Here is a 17,937-nt window from a genome sequence, read left to right as displayed (position 1 = left end):
TCGCGGCCCACCCGCCGGCGCCCCCCGGGCGCGCCCCCGCCAGGGTCCCGGCGCGCGGCATCACCCCACTGGCGGCGGCGCGCCGGGTCCCGGGGCGCAGCCCCGACGCTCATTGGCCTGGGCGGCGCAGCCGAGCTGTCAGCCCATGTGGCGTGTCCGCGCGGGGACGGCCGCGGTTAAATAGCGGCGGCGCGGCCTAGAGGGAGCCAGAGAGACGGCAGCGGCCCGGCCTCGCCTCCTCCGCAGCGCCCATCCTCGCGCTCCGCCGCCCGCCCGCCCGCTCGGCCCGCGCCCAGACCAGGTACCGCGGCGGGCCGGGCTCCGGGGACCCGCCGGCCGGCACCCCCGGCCCGGGGCGCGCACGGTCCGCCCGCGGGGAAGAAGGGTCGCTCCGCGTGGCCGCCCGGGTCTCTCGGTCCGAGCCCCCGTCTGGTGCGCGAGCCACCGCGGAGCGTCCGGGGCCGGCGGCGAGGGGCGCACGCCGGGAGCGCCGCGAACAGCCATTTTGGCCTCGGGTGGGCCGGCGGCCGGCAGGGGCCCCGCCGCCCGGGGCGCGCCCGGCCTCAGCGCCCACAAAGGTCTCCGTGGGGCTGGGCCCTGAGCCCCTCCACTCGCGGCGGCCCCCCCGACTCCGGGTAGCCGAGGCCCAGCCCGGCCGGGCGCCTTCTCATCCCCGCGGGGGGCCGGGGAGGAGGCAGGGAGGCGGCCGAGGGGCCCCGGGGCGGGTGGGGACCGGTTCCCACCACGTGGGCGCAGCCGCGAGCCCCCGAAGTTGAGGGATGAGCGCTCCGCGGGCGCGGCGGGGGTCCCCACCCGCCCCCACCGCGCCGGGGCCGCGGGACTCGGCCTGAATAGCAAGTAGGGAGAACGGAGCCGCGCTCCGGGGCGCGCGGGCCGCCCGGCCGGCCGAGGCCCTTTATTCTGCGCGGGGGCGGCGGCCGCCCGAGGAAGTCGGCGCTCCGAGACCTGGGAGGGCCGAGGGCGGTGGGCCCGGCGGTCATTAGCAGCAGGAGGCCGCGGGGCCTTGGCCCCCTTCCTGAGGGGCTGCACAGGACCCCCCTCGCAGACCCACACGCTCGGCGGGGGCGGGCCGGGCTAGGGGTAGGGTGGGGTTAGGGGTAGGGGTAGGCTTAGGCTTAGGGGTAGGGGTAGGGGTAGGGGTAGGGGTAGGCTTAGGCTTAGGTTTAGGGGTAGGGGTAGGGGTAGGCTTAGGCTTAGGTTTAGGGGTAGGGGTAGGGGTAGGCTTAGGCTTAGGGGTAGGGGTAGGGTTAGGCTTAGGGGTAGGGGTAGGGTTAGGCTTAGGGGTAGGGGTAGGGGTAGGGGTAGGGGTAGGGGTAGGGGTAGGGGTAGGCCTGCTCAGCGCGCGGCCCCCATGCTGCCTGGGCTGCCGGCTCCTCCCGGGGATGGAGCCCGAGTGGGGTCTGGGCTGGGGCCCTGGGAGGCCGAGTGGGCCCTGCTGTGCATCGGTGCCCGCTTACAGCTGAGTTAGGGGACCTGCGGGGGTCCAGAGCTGGGGGGCAGGGCCAGGGCAATGCCAAGCGGTTAGTCAGGCAGGCCAGGTGGAGGTAAGCGAGCAGTATCCCAGGGCCTCACCTGCACGGGTGTGTAGGCATGAGCAGCACTTGGTTCTCCGGGTCGGCCCACATGGGGTGCAGGCCACCTTTCCCCCAAAGCCCTGCCAGGCCTTGGCATCCGCAGTGCTCAGGCTGTCCCTCCCAAGTCCTGGCAGCGGGGCATGGAGGACAGCCTGGGGTGCTGACTTTGTGGCTTCTCAGTGTGGACTGGAGTCTTCCCCACCCCCCACTTTTCCCTCCCTCAGGCTTTGGTGCCCTTTCTCCCTGGCCCGCTCGGTTTCCTGTGCTAGCTTTTAGCAGGCTGGGAAGGGTTTGGGCTCTTCTCTGGATGGCCCTGGGGGGGGGGGGCAGGCACTGCAGCAGGAGGTTGCAGAGACCACTGGCTGCTGGGAGGTGGGCATGGGGCAGCAGGGCCATGATGGGGTCACCCCAGGTTGGGGCCCCAGGTGTGACAGACCAGTGCCAAGGCCCCATGAAAGCTGTGAACCTGCTGGACCAGAGTTGACCCCCCACCACTCACACACCCAGGACGCCAGTCTGCGCCTTCTGGCCTTTGGTCTGGGGCTTTCTGAGCTGCTGCTCTCAGACCCATGGGTGGGCCAGGTGGAGGAGGGCAGGTGCTATGGGGCTTAGGAAGCTGGTGACAGGAGGGCTGTGGTCTGGTGGTGTGGGGCCAATCTGACCAGTGTCCGGGCCCTGCAGAGAGCAGCATGGAGGAGGTGGTGATTGCTGGCATATCTGGGAAGCTGCCCGAGTCAGAGAACCTGGAGGAGTTCTGGGCCAACCTCATTGGCGGTGTGGACATGGTGACAGACGACGACAGGCGGTGGAAGGCTGGTGAGTGGGCAGTGGGTTCAGCGCGTCCGCCTGTCCGTCCTGCCTGGGGCTGCCGGCCGATTTCCTGGAGATGGAGGCCGAGTGGGGTCTGGCTCCGACCCTGGTGTGCATCCTTGCCTGTTCTACAGCTGAGTTAGAGGACCTGCGGGGGTCCAGAACTGGGGGGCAGGGGCAGGGCCAGGGTAACGCCAAGTGGGTCAGCACCCCCATCCACCCACCACCCTGTCCCTGCAGAGCCGGTGGCCACTGCTGCCCACATGTCGGAGGTTAGATAAGATGCCGGCTCTCTGGGGAAGCTGGTTTGACTCCCTCACACCTAGTAGGCTCTTGCGCAGAGCTGTTCTACCTGATCTGCAGGGTGTGAGTCAGCATGGTGGAGCCTAGCCCAGTGGAGGCCAGGTGGAGGGTCTGCAGCCAGGACAGCAGGGGGCTGCAGGAGACACCTCTACCTGGGGCCACTCCCCACCCTATGGGGAGCACCAATCTCCCTGTTGGTCCCTCAGGGCCTATGCCGTCCCTCAGTGGGTGCCTTCCATCTGCCCGTGTCTGCAGGACTCTATGGCCTGCCCAGGCGGTCTGGCAAACTGAAGGACCTGTCCAAGTTCGATGCCACATTCTTCGGGGTCCATGCCAAGCAGGCACACACGATGGACCCCCAACTGCGCCTGCTGCTGGAAGTCACCTACGAGGCCATTGTAGATGGAGGTGGGTCGCCTGGAGGCCAGTGGCCAACCTGGGGTCACAAAGTGTCAGTGTCCTCATGTTTTTGCTTCTAAAAACAGCACATATTCGGAGTAAAACAGCACTGACGGTCCTGGGGGAGGGGCCCCAGCCGGGCTCTCTCTGTCCCCAATTGGGGCTGCCATGCCTGAAGCTCTGGAGGCGTGGGCCCTTGGGCAGGTCTGGTTTCACAATGGGCCCAAGGTGTCCTGGGCGTGCCCTGATGCCCCAGTTTCCTTACTCCCATCCGAGGGCTGATCTTGGGGTGAGGGCCGGTGCTGGGCAAGTAGGGGATAGTGCCCCAGCCCCCAGGACCCCTACCCTGGGTTGTGTCTAGCCCAGAGGTAAACTGTCCCTTGTTCTGGGGCACAGATCTTTCCTTGCTGTGCCCACCCACCCAAGAGAAGGGGTAGGTGGCCGGCCCTGACGGGGAGCCTAGGGGCCACCCACCCTTGCCTTTGGTCAGCAGGTGCTAGTCAGCCCCTGGGGTCGACACCGAGCGGAACAGGTCATAGACATACACACCTCTCCTGGCGAGTGGGGAAGGGAGGAAGGCAGACCCTGGTGGCCTTCCACTGCCTAGGCCCTGCCCAGAGACCTTGGATGCCGCTCCTCTGGGGCTGGCAGGGTCCTTCCCTCCCTTAAGGGCCTGGACACTCAGCTTTTGTCTCCCTCTGTCTCCTTATCTCGCCTGTCCCAGGCAGGCCGCCCTTGAGGCTTGGGTGCTCATTGGCCCTCGGGGCTCGCCAGACTCTGCCAGTGACACCAGGGGCCAGGGGAGTAGCCTGGGGACAATGCCGCCCTCTGTCCTCACTTCTGTCTGTCTTTGACTGCTGCCTGACCCAGAGCCTGGAGCCCCACCTCGCACCACCTCCCCCTCGTCCCCCACCCCCGAGGCCCCAGTTTTTTGTGACCTGGTTCTCTGTCTCAGCCTTCCCTGGGCTTGCCCTGCCTGGCACCTCTGGTCAGGCTGAGGGGGGCCTTACTCTCCAGGGCTGGGCAGTGGGCAGGGGAGACCCAGCACTCTGACTGCTGCTTCCCGCAGGCATCAACCCGGCCTCCCTCCGGGGGACCAACACCGGCGTCTGGGTCGGCGTGAGCGGCTCCGAGGCCTCTGAGGCCCTGAGCCGAGACCCTGAGACGCTTGTGGGCTACAGCATGGTGGGCTGCCAGCGAGCCATGATGGCCAACCGCCTCTCCTATTTCTTCGACTTCAAAGGTGGGTGCCCGCAGTGGGGCATGGGCCCACCACCAGCGAGTCCCTTCCAGCCTTGGCCTCCCCACCCCCTGGAAGGCCGGTGGGGCCCCGAGGGCCTTACACCCCTGCTCCTTGCCCTTGGCTGCAGGGCCCAGCATCGCTCTGGACTCGGCCTGCTCCTCCAGCCTGCTGGCCATGCACAACGCCTACCAGGCCATCCTCAGCGGGGAGTGCCCGGTGGCCCTCGTGGGTGGCATCAACGTCCTGCTCAAGCCCAACACTTCTGTGCAGTTCATGAAGCTGGGCATGCTCAGCCCCGAGGGCGCCTGCAAGTCCTTCGATGATGCTGGTGAGGACTCTGGGCATGGGGGTGGAGGCCCAGAGCAAGGGCAGCACCCCCACCCCGCCTCCCCTGACACCAGCCCAGGCGCCCCCCGCCACCCCTGAGCCACCCTCTGCCCTCAGGGAACGGGTACTGCCGCTCAGAGGCCGTGGTGGCTGTCCTGCTGACCAAGAAGTCCCTGGCCCGGCGGGTGTACGCTACCATCCTGAACTCTGGCACAAACACAGACGGCGCCAAGGAGCAAGGTGGGAGCAGCTGGAACAGGTGAGGGACTCCACTGGTGGTCGGTGGGTGGAGTGCTGAGCCCTGGCCCTTCCCACAGGTGTGACCTTCCCGTCTGGAGAGGCCCAGGAGCAGCTCATGCGCTCCCTGTATGAGCCAGCCGGGGTGACCCCCAAGTCCCTGGAGTACATCGAAGCCCACGGCACGGGGACCAAGGTGAGACCCCACTCACCCCCTCTACCTGGCTGCCCAGTTGCAGTCCTGACCCTCTTTGTGTCCCCCACAGGTGGGCGACCCACAGGAGCTGAATGCCATCGACCGAGCCCTGTGTGCCACCCGCCAGGACCCCCTATTGATCGGGTCTACCAAGTCAAACATGGGGCACCCGGAGCCTGCCGCGGGGCTGGCAGCTCTGGCCAAGGTGGGTGGGTCCCCTCGGTCAGGCTGTGGGGTGCCTGGCCCCTGTCCTGGTTCACTGTGGGTCCGACATTCAGGGCCGCAGGGAGAGGAAACGGCTGGGGCAGCCCTGGCCAGGCGGATCATCCCCACGGCCTCCTGAGCAGTAGGTGGGGACTAGGTGGCCAGCAGAGACACCCACCAGTGGTCACCCACAGTACCCTGGCTACCATTGCTTGAGCTCCTAAGGGGAGGGCGCTTCCCAGGCTGTAGGCTCCCAGCGGCAGTCACCTGTTTGCAGCTCTCGTGTCAGACCTGAACAGAGCCTGGCTTAGGGGCCTTTACGTTCCGTCCAGTCACCCTAGGAGGTGGTGAGGACATAAAGCCCAGAGAGGAGAGGGGTCTCGAGGTGGACGCCTGTGGTGTGCTGGGGCAGGTGTGGGAGCGCAGGACGCCTCAGCCGCAGGGCCCGTGGTGGGCCTCGGGGTTCAGGGCTGCGCTCTGCCGGCAGGTGGTGCTGTCGCTGGAGCACGGGCTCTGGGCCCCCAACCTGCACTTCCACAGCCCGCACCCTGAGATCCCCGCGCTGCGGGCCGGGCGGTTGCAGGTGGTGAACCAGCCCCTGCCTGTCCGTGGGGGCAACGTAGCCTTGAACTCCTTCGGCTTCGGGGGCTCCAACGTACATGTCATCCTCCGGCCCAACCTGCTTCCGCCCCCGGCGCCTGCCCCCCATGCTGCCTTGCCCCGTCTGCTGCTGGCCAGCGGGCGCACCCCTGAGGCCGTTCAGGACCTGCTGGAGCAGGGCCGCCAGCACAGCCAGAACCTGGCCTTCGTGAGCATGCTCAACAACATCGCCGTCACCCCCGTCACCGCCATGCCCTTCCGGGGATACGCCGTGCTGGGCGGTGAGGGTGGTGGCCCGGAGGTGCAGCATGTGCTCTCCAGCCAGCGCCCACTCTGGTTCATCTGCTCTGGTGAGTTCTGTCCCAGGCCCTCCCCGGGCGATGGGGCAGTGGGACTGTGGCCAGGCCCCTGAAACCTCTTGCGCACAGGGATGGGCACGCAGTGGCGCGGGATGGGGCTCAGCCTCATGCGCCTGGCCAGCTTCCGAGACTCCATCCTGCGGTCGGACGAGGTCCTGAAGCCCTTGGGCCTGCAGGTGTCGGAGCTGCTGCTGAGCCCAGACGAGGCCACCTTCGACGACACCGTCAACGCTTTCGTGAGCCTGACGGCCATCCAGGTGCACCCCGGGGTCGGGTTGGGGGCCTGGCAGGAGCCCCACAGCGCCAGCCTCGCCCCAGGTCTGATGATGTGTCTGACCCCAGGTTGCCCTCATCAGCCTGCTGACCTCCATGGGCCTGAAGCCGGACGGCATCATCGGACACTCCCTGGGCGAGGTGGCTTGTGGCTACGCCGACGGCTGCCTCTCTCAGGAAGAGGCCATCCTCTCCGCCTACTGGAGGGGCCAGTGCATCAAGGAGGCCAACCTCCCGCCGGGGGCCATGGCGGCTGTGGGTGGGTGTTGCTCGGTGCTGCTGGGGCCCAAGGGGCAGACGTGGGGGGCCTGGGGGGACTCTGTGCCCAGCACACATCCTGGTGGCCGTCAGTACTGGCCAGTGTGGCGGTCACCTGAGCCTGAGCTGAGTCCATGGGACTTTTGACAGAGTGTTGGGTCCCTCGTCTTGGCTCCCACTCACAGGTGGAAGGAGCCGTGAGTGTCGTGACTGACGGAGGGAGACCCGTGGGCTGGTGGTAATGACGCCTCTACTTGGGATGAAGCGGGGCTGGGGTTGGGGGTAGTGCCTCATAAAGGCTGCTTTCTTCGCGGCTGTCATTACCGAGCCTGGTCATTATGCCGCCCTCTGAGGCCACCTTGCCCACAGGCTTGTCCTGGGAGGAGTGCAAGCAGCGCTGTCCCCCTGGCATCGTGCCTGCGTGCCACAACTCTGAGGACACCGTGACCATCTCAGGACCTCAGGTGTGCACTGGGAGACAGGCCTGGGTCTCAAGTCCCCTCCCCGACTCTCAGGGCCAGCTCTGCATGAGGGGCCAGTGCACAGCCCAGGACCATCACTGCCCCCCTCACCCTGCCCATCACCCCGCCCTGTCCTTCCCAGGCCTCAATGTCCAAGTTTGTGGAGCAGCTGAAACAGGAGGGTGTGTTTGCCAAGGAGGTGCGGACAGGTGGCTTCGCCTTCCACTCCTACTTCATGGAGGGCATCGCCCCCTTGCTGCTGCGGGAGCTCAAGAAGGTGGGCTGGCCTCCCACGGGGTGGCCTGGAGGGGCCTGCAGAGGTCGGGCAGTGGGCCGAGCACCCCAGCGCTGACCCAGCGGCCCTGTGCGCAGGTGATCCGTGACCCACGGCCCCGCTCCGCACGCTGGCTCAGCACCTCCATCCCAGAGGCCCAGTGGCAGGGCAGCCTGGCCCGCACGCTCTCCGCCGAGTACAACGTCAACAACCTGGTGAGCCCTGTGCTGTTCCAGGAAGCGCTGCTGCATGTGCCGGAGCACGCCGTGGTGCTGGAGATCGCCCCCCATGCCCTGCTGCAGGTGTGCGCCCGGGGCCGGGTCTGTGGGCTCCGGGAGGGGAGGGGCTCTCGGGGGCCCGAGAGAGACTGAGGATCCACGCCTGGGCTCAGCCTTGTGGGCACGGGAAGTGTGGGCAGGTGGATGCCAGTCAAGGACCCCGGCCGGACTGTTCTCTGCAGGCTGTGCTGAAGAGAGGCCTCAAGCCAAGCTGCACCATCATCCCCCTGATGAAGAAAGGCCACGCGGACAACCTGCAGCTCTTCCTCAGCAACATGGGCCGGCTGCACCTGGCTGGGTGGGTCTATGCCCCTACCCGACTCTGGGGGATCCCAGGCTCCCTGGGTGGTCCACACTGTACTTCTCCACAAGAGATGGCAAGGCCCACACCCCATCTTGGTGGTCTCTGGTGTCTTAGGGAAGACGGTTGGCAGTGGGTGTGACAGAGTGGTCCCAGGGCCAGGTGTGCCCCTAACATACTCCCCCACCCCCAGCATTAACATCAACCCCAACGGCCTGTTCCCGCCTGTGGAGTTCCCAGCTCCCCGGGGCACCCCCCTCATCTCCCCCCACATCAAATGGGACCACAGCCAGACCTGGGACGTGCCTGCAGCCGAGGACTTCCCCAACGGCTCCGGCAGCTCCTCTGCCACCATCTACAACATCGGTGAGCCTGTGGGCGGGGGGTAAGGGGCTCGGCTCCTCTCTCCTGAGCATGGTTCTGAAGCCTGTGCCCCTGCAGACCCCAGCCCCGAGTCCCCCGACCACTACCTGACGGACCACCGCATTGATGGCCGGGTCATCTTCCCGACCACTGGCTACCTGTGCCTGGTCTGGAGGACGCTGGCTCGCACCCTGGGCCAAAACATGGAGCAGATGCCTGTGGTTTTTGAGGACGTGACTCTGCACCAGGCCACCATCCTGCCCAAAACAGGTGAGGCGGGGTGGCCGAGAGGGGCTGTGGGGGGGCGTGCTGACCGGTGACCCCTGACCCCTGGTGCTAACCTCTGATCCTGCTGCCCACAGGCACTGTGCCCCTGGAGGTGAGGCTTCTGGAGGCCTCTCACACCTTCGAGGTGTCTCAGAGCGGCAACCTGATTGTGAGCGGTGAGCAGGGGCATTGAGGCTACCAGGTTCCCACGAACCTCTGGGTGGTTCCCTGGTTCCCAGCCTGGTTCTCCCCAGCCCTCAGGCCCTCCTGCCACCCTCCCCACAGGGAAGGTGTACCAGTGGGAGGACCCTGATCCCAAGCTCTTTGACAACGGGAACAGTGTGGATGCTGCAGACCCAGCAGACCCAATGGCCACATTCCGCTTGACCCTGGGCGACGTGTACAAGGAGCTGCGGCTGCGTGGCTACGACTATGGCCCACACTTCCAGAACATCCTTGAGGCCAGCCTCGAAGGTGGGCACGAGCTCTGGGGCCACCTCTGAGGCCAGACTGGCCTCTCCTGCTGCCTAAGCACGTAGTTGAACCCGGTGGAGGGTGGGAAGTCATAGGCGGATGAGCTGCATGAGACCTGACCCCACGCGCCGACGGCCCCTCTTCCACAGGCAACACTGGCCAGCTACTGTGGAAGGACAACTGGGTGACCTTCCTGGACAGCATGTTGCAGATAACCATCCTGAGCTCCGACCAGCGCAGCATGCGCCTGCCTACCCGCGTCACTGCCATCCACATCGACCCCGCCACCCACTGGCGGAAGGTGTATAGCTTGGGCAAGACCCAAGGTAGCACAGCCCCCACATACCTTTGCGCCCACACTGTGCCCCATGGCACTGCCCACACTCACCGGCATGTCCCCACAGTGGTCGACGTGGTGGTGAACAGCTATCTGAGCAGCATGGTGGCTGGGGGCGTCCTGATCTCAAGACTCCACACCTCAGTGGCCCCGCGCCGGCAACATGAGTTCACCCCCATCCTGGAGAAGTTCTGCTTCACGCCAAATGTGGAGAGCAGGTGCCTGGCAGGGAACATGGCACTGCAGGAGGAGCTGCAGCTGTGCAGTGGTGAGGCCCCCTTCCGGCCCCTGTGCACCAGCCTCTCACACACTGCTGGTGATGGGGAGCTCATCACCTCCCCACACAGCCTGTCACTGGGACCTGGTCTAGTTTTGCATGCCCCAGTCTTCTGAGGGGGCCTGGGGCTCAAAGATAACAAATCTCATCCCTCATAGCTGTGCCCAACACCCAGCCCAGCTGCTTAGGCGTGTTCCTCAGGCATGAGAGGGCTCACCTGTGCTGATGGGTGGGGGACAGGGCAGCAGGTGGTGACCTCAGGTCACTGAACTCACTGTCTGTGGAGATCCACCCTTTGTGGGGCTCATGCCTTAGTTGGGGACACAGCAGTCTCTGTTCTCAGGTCCTAAATGGTCAACGCCAGTTCTGAGCCCTGGACAGCTGGGCTGCCCACTCCGTTCCTGCATCTCTTTGGTGGGCAGGGCTGGGCAGTATACCCTGAGGATGGGGCCACATGGGTCCTGGTTCCCCCAAGTCCCTGCTCCAGTCGGACACCTCCTGCCCTGGGATCCTGGGACACCAGCCCAGCTGAAGCCCCTTCCTAATGCCTGTCTTCCCCTCCCCAGGGTTGGCACAGGTGTTGCAGACCAAGGTGGCCCAACAGGGGCTGAAGATGATAGTGCCTGGGCTAGATGGAGTGCAGGCCCCCAGGAAGCCCCCACAGCAGGGCCTGGCTCGGCTGCTGGCATCCGCCTGCCAGCTGCAGCTGAACGGGAACCTGCAGCTGGAGCTGGGCCAGGTGCTGGCCCAGGAGAAGCCCTTGCTGCATAATGACCCGCTGCTCAGTGGTCTCCTTAACTCCCCGGCGCTCAAGGCCTGCGTGGACACTGCCCTGGAGAATGTGACCAGCCTGCGGATGAAGGTGGTGGAGGTGGGTGCTGAGCAGGGCAGTCGGCCATGGGCCAGGTCTGAGCAGGCCCAGTGTGAGATGGCCCACTCAAGACTTCGCGACCACCGTCTCCATTGCCCCTGCCCCCCACTGGGGGAGAAGGGACATGGAGATGCTGCAGACGGGTGGCTGGGTAGGCCTTTCTGGCATATGTTCAACCAGCCTGGGTCTGTCTGCCAAGGGGGCAGCCAGTCTAGAAATCTCTCGTTCCCCCCAGGTGCTGGCTGGTGACGGCCACCTATACTCCCGCATCCCCGCACTGCTTAACACCCAGCCCATGCTGCAACTGGACTACACGGCCACTGACCGCCACCCTCAGGCCCTGGAGTCTGCCCACGCCACGCTGCAGCAGCATGGTGTGGCCCAGGGCCAGTGGGACCCTGCAGATCCCGCCCCCAACAGCCTGGGCGCTGCTGACCTCCTGGTGTGTAACTGTGCGGTGGCCACCCTTAGCAACCCGGCTACAGCCCTCGGCAACATGGCAGCCGCCATCAAGGAGGGGGGCTTCCTCCTGCTGCACACCCTGCTCAGGGGACACCCCCTAGGGGAGACAGTCGCCTTCCTGACCTGTCCTGAGCCGAAGCCAGGCGGGCAGAGCCTCCTGAGCCAGGAGGAGTGGGAGGGCCTGTTTGCTGGGGCGTCCCTGCACCTGGTGGCCTTGAAGCAGTCGTTCTATGGCTCTGTGCTCTTCCTGTGCCGCCGACCAGCCCAACACGACAGACCCATCTTTCTGCCGGTGGAGGACACCAGCTTCCAATGGGTAGACTCACTCAAGGTTAGTCCCTGCCAGTGCCTGGGCCCAGGCCCAGGTGCCTCATTACTGCACAGGTGGGCCCAGGCACACCCCCCCCCCCCCCCCAGAGACCAACCCTCCCCTCGTCCTGCAGGACATTCTGGCCAACTCCTCCTCCCAGCCCGTGTGGCTGACAGCCACTGGCTGCTCCACCTCGGGCATCGTTGGAATGGTCAACTGTCTCCGCAAGGAGCCCGGCAGCCACCGGGTCCGGTGAGAGATGCCACCGAGCTATGCTTCCCTGCCTCCCGCCATCAGCCCCTCCCTACCCTCCCCATCCAGCGCTGCCTCCTCTCACTGGTTTGGCTGCCCACAGGTGCATCCTGGTGTCCAACCTCAGTAGCACGTCCCCCATCCCCAAACTGGACCCAAGCTCTGCAGAGCTGCAGAAGGTGCTGCAGGGGGACCTGGCGATGAATGTCTACCGGGACGGGGCCTGGGGGACCTTCCGCCACTTCCCACTGGAGCACGGTGAGCCCCCCCAGGCTCCTCTTTTGCCACTGAGTGGATGAGAAGGGGCTGGGGATCCCACCCAGCCTGGGCCACACACGGCCCCCTAGTAGCCTGCTTCCTGTTGTTCCCCAGGTCAGCCAGAGGAGCAGACGGAGCACGCCTTCGTCAATGTCCTCACCTGCGGGAACCTGTCCTCCATCCGCTGGGTCTGCTCCCCACTGCGCCACGCCCCGGCCCCCGGCGTCCATCTCTGCACCATCTACTATGCCTCCCTCAACTTCCGGGACATCATGCTGGCCACGGGCAAGCTGTCCCCTGACGCCATCCCAGGTGCGGGCGGCAGGGGCAGGGGCAGGGGTGGGGCAGAGCACAGGCCCCAGGGACCAGGACCTGGAAAGGAGACGGGGTCCTTGCCCAAAGTGCTCAGGATCTGGGAGATGTGGGCTCACCTACTGTCTGCCCCCAGGGAAATCGGCCTCCCAGGATTGCATGCTGGGCATGGAGTTCTCTGGCCGAGACCCCAACGGCAAGCGCGTCATGGGGCTGGTGCCCGCCCAAGGCTTGGCCACCTCAGTTCTGCTGTCTGAGAACTTCCTGTGGGATGTCCCCTCCAGCTGGTGAGTCAGTCTGGCTGTGAGCTGGGGCCCCATGCAGAGGTGACTGGGGGTCAGGCCCAAGTGACCCCGTGCACTGTACCTGCAGGACCCTGAAGGAGGCAGCCTCAGTGCCTGTCGTCTACACCACTGCCTACTACTCGCTGGTGGTGCGGGGGCGCTTGCAGCGTGGGGAGACCTTGCTCATCCACTCAGGCTCGGGCGGTGTGGGCCAGGCTGCCATCGCCATCGCCCTCAGCCTGGGCTGCCGCGTCTTCACCACCGTAGGTGAGCTAGCCGGCCCTTCCCAAGCCCAGGGCTGCCCCTCCAGCCACATAGCCAGGCTCACCAGCTGGCACCTCTCCCCCATTAGGGTCAGCCGAGAAGCGGGCGTACCTCCAGGCCAGGTTCCCGCAGCTCAATGACACCAGCTTCGCAAACTCCAGGGACACGTCCTTCGAGCAGCACGTGCTTCAGCACACGGCCGGGAAGGGTGTGTGCTCTCAGGCACCCAGCAGCCTCCTGACCTCCCAGCACCTACCATCTGCCATGCGCCCGTACTCCAGCCCTCCTCCCCCATTCTCCCTCCCTCCTGGCTGAGCTGAAGACACTGGCCCAGGCAGTTTCTGGTCGTCTGGACTAGTGGGGGTGCCCAAGGGTGGTTGTGACCATAATAACCCCTTCTGTCACCCCCACCAGGTGTGGACCTGGTCCTGAACTCCCTGGCGGAAGAGAAGCTGCAGGCCAGTGTGCGGTGCCTGGCCCAGCATGGCCGCTTTCTGGAAATAGGCAAATTTGACCTTTTCAAAAACCACCCACTGGGTGAGGCCAGGCAGCAGACGGGTCGGGGGCTGGGGGCAAGGTGGGGTCCACGAGACAGGCTGTGAGCCGAGTGGTGAGCACACTCATCGCCCCTGCAGGCATGGCCATTTTCCTAAAGAACGTGACTTTCCACGGGATCCTGCTGGACTCACTCTTTGAAGAGGCCAGTGCCACTCACTGGCAGGAGGTGGCAGAGCTGCTGCGTACAGGCATCCAGGAAGGCGTGGTGCAGCCCCTCAAGTGCACCGTGTTCCCCAAGGACCAGGTGGAGGATGCCTTCCGCTACATGGCGCAGGGGAAGCACATCGGCAAAGTGCTTGTGCAGGTGAGAGGGGGACCCTGGGCGCCCAGCCCCAGCCTGGACCTGTGGGCAATGCGTGAGCCATGCTGCTTGGGCTGCAGGTGCGTGAGGAGGAGCAGGGTGCTGTGCTGCACAGGCCCAAGCCCACCCTGATGGCAGCTATATCCAAGACCTTCTGCCCCGCCCATAAGAGCTACATCATCGCCGGGGGCCTGGGTGGCTTTGGCCTTGAGCTGGCTCAGTGGCTTGTGCTGCGAGGGGCCCAGAAGCTCGTGCTGACCTCCCGCTCTGGCATCCGCACAGGTGAGCGGGCCTTAGGGCGTGTGTGGTGGTTGGCAGGCAGGAGGAGGAGTGCCCTTCTGGTCATCCCCTCCCTAGTGTGCTCCAAGGACACCAGAGCTAGGTAGACGGAGCCCTGATTTTCCTGGCCTTGCTGCCTCATAGGCTACCAGGCCAAGCAAGTCCGTAAGTGGCAGCGCCAGGGTGTGCAGGTCCTAGTGTCTACCAGCAACATCAGCTCTCTGGACGGGGCTCGGGGCCTCATCGCCGAGGCCACACAGCTCGGGCCTGTCGGAGGCGTCTTCAACCTGGCCATGGTGAGTGCTGCTCTGAAGAGGCCAGAGCCAGCCACCCCAGGAAGGTCCCCTGGCCGAGCTCTCTGAAGCCCTGGGCCAGGCAGCACTGAGGATGCCTCTCCCCCAGGTCCTGAGGGATGCCATGCTGGAGAACCAGACTCCAGAGCTCTTCCAAGACGTCAGCAAGCCCAAGTACAGCGGCACCCTGAACCTGGACAGGTGGGCATGTGGCCCCCACCCCAGGCAGTGCAGCCAACTCTGGCCCGGAGTGTGCAGGGAGCAGCCTGCACACTCTCCCGCCACTCCCCATTCCCTCCCACATGGTGGCCCAGGGTCCAGGCCACAGACCTCTGCTAGGGGCAGAGTTGAGGCTCCATTGGGGTGGGCAGGGGCAGCTGGCCAGGGAGTGACCCAAGCACCCACAGGGTGACCCGCGAGGCATGCCCCGAGCTGGACTACTTCGTGGCCTTCTCCTCGGTGAGCTGTGGGCGTGGTAACATGGGTCAGACCAACTACGGCTTCGCCAACTCCACCATGGAGCGCATATGTGAGGTGCGCAGGCACGAGGGCCTCCCAGGTAGGCCTCCGCCACTGCCCTGCCGCTCCCCTGGCCGCCCTCCCCCGCGGACGCCCCTGACCCGGCCCTCCTCGTCTGTAGGCCTCGCTGTGCAGTGGGGCAGCATTGGCGACGTGGGCATCATCCTGGAGAGGATGGGCGACAACGACACAGTCATCGGCGGGACACTGCCCCAGCGCATCACCTCCTGCCTGGAGGTGCTGGATCTGTTCCTGAACCAGCCCCACCCTGTCCTGAGCAGCTTTGTGCTGGCAGAGAAGGAGGTGGCAGCCCGAGGGGATGGCGACAGCCAGCACAACCTGCTGAAGTCCGTGGCTCACATCCTGGGTGAGGGACCGCACTGCCCGCAGGCAGGCACTCCGCTCCCCCAGCTTCAGCTTCCCCAGCTGCATGGGGCCCTGCCTGCTGGCTCACAGAGGGAGGCACAGTGTCTCTGCAGAGCTGGGTGAAGGCTGGTGCTGTCACCGTGGCCTCAGTGTTTTGGGAAGACAAAGGGCCTAACCCACCCGCCCCACTCTCCTTCCCAAGTTACCAACCAAGCACCTCTCCCCAGGAATCCGAGACTTGGCTGCTGTCAACCTGGACAGCTCACTGGGGGACCTGGGCCTGGACTCGCTCATGGGCGTTGAGGTGCGCCAGATGCTGGAGCGGGAGTATGACCTGGTGCTATCCATGCGGGAAATCCAGAAGTTCACGCTCCGGAAGCTTCAAGAGCTCTCACAGGCCAGCTCAGGGAATGGTGTGTGGGGTCAGAGGACGGCTGGGGAGAAGAGGGGGTTCCTAGGCCTCCTGGCCCAACCTTTTTCTGGGATATGGGGCATGTGTCTCAGGAGCAGCACAACTCCGCCCCCTTTGGTGTTCCTGGCCTGTAGGCAGCTGGACCCCCCAGGTCAGGGCTCCTTTACCTGGCCCCTTCCACAGTGCTCCCTTGGGGCCCAGAGCCTTGCCCTACTCCTGACCAGCAGCAGCTAGAGCCAGGTGTGCGAGTGTGTGCATGTGCGTGTCTGTGTGTTTGTGTGCGCGAACCTGTGGACACTGCTGCCATCTGCCCCTCCCCACAGAGCTGGTGGCCTCCACACCCAAGGAGGACAGCTCCCGGCAGCAGGCCCTGCTGAACCTGAGCGCCCTGCTGGTGAACCCCGAGGGCCCGACCTTGACGCGGCTCAACTCAGTACAGAACTCCGAGAGGCCCCTGTTCCTGGTGCACCCCATCGAGGGCTCCACCGCCGTGTTCCACAGCCTGGCCTCCAAGCTCAGCATCCCCACCTATGGCATTCAGTGCACCCGGGGTTAGTCTGGGTCCTGCGTGGCTGCCTCCGTGTCCAACAAGGAGGGTGGTGGGCCTGGGGACGGGCCCTGGGCCGCCCACCCACACAGCCTCTACTCCTGCAGCCGCACCCCTGGACAGCATCCAGAGCCTGGCCGCCTACTACATCCAGTGCATCCGGCAGGTGCAGCCCGAGGGGCCCTACCGCATCGCCGGCTACTCCTACGGGGCCTGCGTGGCCTTCGAGATGTGCTCGCAGCTGCAGGCGCAGCAGAGCCCGGCGCCCACGCTCTTCCTGTTTGACGGCTCGCATTCCTTCGTGCTGGCCTACACGCAGGTGGGAGCGGCACCCCAGGGCCCGGCCTGGGCCCCAGTCGGGTCCCCTCTCCTCTACAGAGCCCCTCTTCCCTCTGCAGAGCTACCGCGCGAAGCTGACGCCGGGCTGCGAAGGGGAGGCTGAGACCGAGGCCATGTGCTTCTTCGTGCAGCAGTTCACGGACGCCGAGCACAGCAGGGTGCGTCCCGCGCCGGCCGGGGCGGGGCGGGGCCCGCCCGCGCCGCACAGGCGCCCACTCGAGTCTTGTCCCGCAGGTGCTGGAGGCGCTGCTGCCCCTCGCGGGCCTGGAGGAGCGCGTGGTGGCCGCTGTGGACATCATCACGCAGAGCCACGCGGACCTGGACCGCCGCGCGCTCACCTTCGCCGCGCGCTCCTTCTACCACAAGCTGCGCGCCGCCGAGCAGTACGCGCCGCGGGCCACCTACCACGGCAACGTGACCCTGCTGCGCGCCAAGACCGGCGGCGCGCAGGGCGAGGACCTGGGCGCCGACTACAACCTGTCGCAGGTGTGCGACGGCAAGGTGTCGGTGCACGTCATCGAGGGGGACCACCGCACGCTGCTGGAGGGCAGCGGCCTCGAGGCCATCGTCGGCATCATGCGCAGCTCCCTGGCCGAGCCGCGCGTCAGCGTGCGGGAGGGCTAGCCCGCCCCGCCCCGCGCCGCCGCCCACGCGGCCGCTAGAAGTAGGACTGACCCCGCGCGGCCCCCTCGGCCGCCGCCTCGCACGCAGGTGCGGGGCCAGGACCCGCGCCCCCGGCTTGGAGACCTGCCTGGTCTGTGAAGAGTCGGCCGAGCCGGGCGTGGCCTGCGAGCCCCCGCCACCTGCGGCCTGTGCGGGGCGTGCGGTTCGCGGTCTCGGTTTGGATTCTATTTATTGCGTCGCTGGGGAGCCGCCAGGGCCGTCCTGGGGCAGCCGGGCGAGCCGCCGGCCGTGATGCAGCGAGCAGCGGGCGCCGGGCACCCACTCTGTTCTCTGTTAACTTTTTTCAAGAAACATGATTCACGTTGCTGCTCAGATTTTGAAATTTACTATAACTGTCAGTTCAAAAAACCTTGTCTGGACGTGTTTCATTCTTACATCAACTCCGTCAAAATGTTGCTCTCTCTGGGGTGTTCAGGGACTAAACCCCTGAGCTGCATGGCCTCTGGGTTTTGTCCCCATGAGTCCTGGGGGGAACCCCTCTGCTCCCGGGGGCCCCCCAACACGATTCCCCCTGCAGCAGGCCCCACGCCCCTGCAGGCAGCACAGGCAACCAGCAGGAGCCCAGCAAACGCTGGGTTAGGTGCGTTTGAAGGAGCCACCGGCAGCCGTGGTGGGGACTTGCACCTCTTGCCAGAATTCCTGTTCCTGGGGGAAACTATGGGTCTGCTCCCCGGAGCATCAGTGTTTGGAGGTGTCCTGCCCACCTTGTCTTTATTTGAAGTCAGCTGATTGTGGGTGTGAACCACGTGGCAAAATACTTCCACAGCAACACCTAGTGTTTGCATAACCC

The 17,937-nt window shown here is 65.8% G+C and overlaps 1 protein-coding gene across 3 annotated transcripts; it reads left to right on the top strand.

Annotated features, from left to right (window-relative positions):
- The first annotated feature begins 249 nt into the window (after positions 1-249).
- FASN (fatty acid synthase) lies at positions 250-17,102 on the top strand. 3 transcript variants are annotated; one of them, XR_015715904.1, is made up of 40 exons: positions 250-301; positions 2,277-2,411; positions 2,964-3,116; positions 4,177-4,350; positions 4,478-4,678; positions 4,795-4,917; positions 4,995-5,110; positions 5,181-5,315; positions 5,802-6,264; positions 6,343-6,530; positions 6,616-6,805; positions 7,174-7,268; positions 7,408-7,542; positions 7,638-7,841; positions 7,931-8,115; positions 8,312-8,484; positions 8,560-8,751; positions 8,844-8,924; positions 9,034-9,222; positions 9,372-9,548; positions 9,627-9,827; positions 10,403-10,707; positions 10,943-11,500; positions 11,613-11,731; positions 11,835-11,989; positions 12,104-12,301; positions 12,438-12,588; positions 12,674-12,852; positions 12,938-13,057; positions 13,264-13,386; positions 13,485-13,711; positions 13,789-13,990; positions 14,132-14,283; positions 14,390-14,481; positions 14,688-14,839; positions 14,921-15,166; positions 15,393-15,578; positions 15,901-16,128; positions 16,232-16,621; positions 16,698-16,785. XR_015715904.1 is itself a non-coding variant. In XM_016215462.2 (40 exons), exons 1-40 carry the CDS (start codon positions 2,285-2,287, stop codon positions 17,085-17,087), a joined length of 7,527 nt encoding a protein of 2,508 aa, XP_016070948.2. In that variant the 5' UTR covers positions 2,270-2,284; the 3' UTR covers positions 17,088-17,102. The 3 variants fall into 3 exon arrangements, 1 of the variants encoding a protein (XP_016070948.2); XR_015715905.1 differs by having other exon boundaries at positions 251-301; positions 8,000-8,115; XM_016215462.2 differs by lacking the exon at positions 250-301 and having other exon boundaries at positions 2,270-2,411; positions 8,000-8,115; positions 16,232-16,443; positions 16,523-16,621; positions 16,698-17,102.
- Positions 17,103-17,937: the final 835 nt, after the last annotated feature.

The sequence above is a fragment of the Miniopterus natalensis genome, chromosome 17 (genome assembly GCF_054644295.1).
Source record: "Miniopterus natalensis isolate mMinNat1 chromosome 17, mMinNat1.hap1, whole genome shotgun sequence".
Taxonomy (NCBI): domain Eukaryota; kingdom Metazoa; phylum Chordata; class Mammalia; order Chiroptera; family Miniopteridae; genus Miniopterus; species Miniopterus natalensis.
The sequence above is the reverse complement of the archived record's forward strand: the minus strand, read 5'-3'. Positions and strand labels throughout refer to the sequence as shown.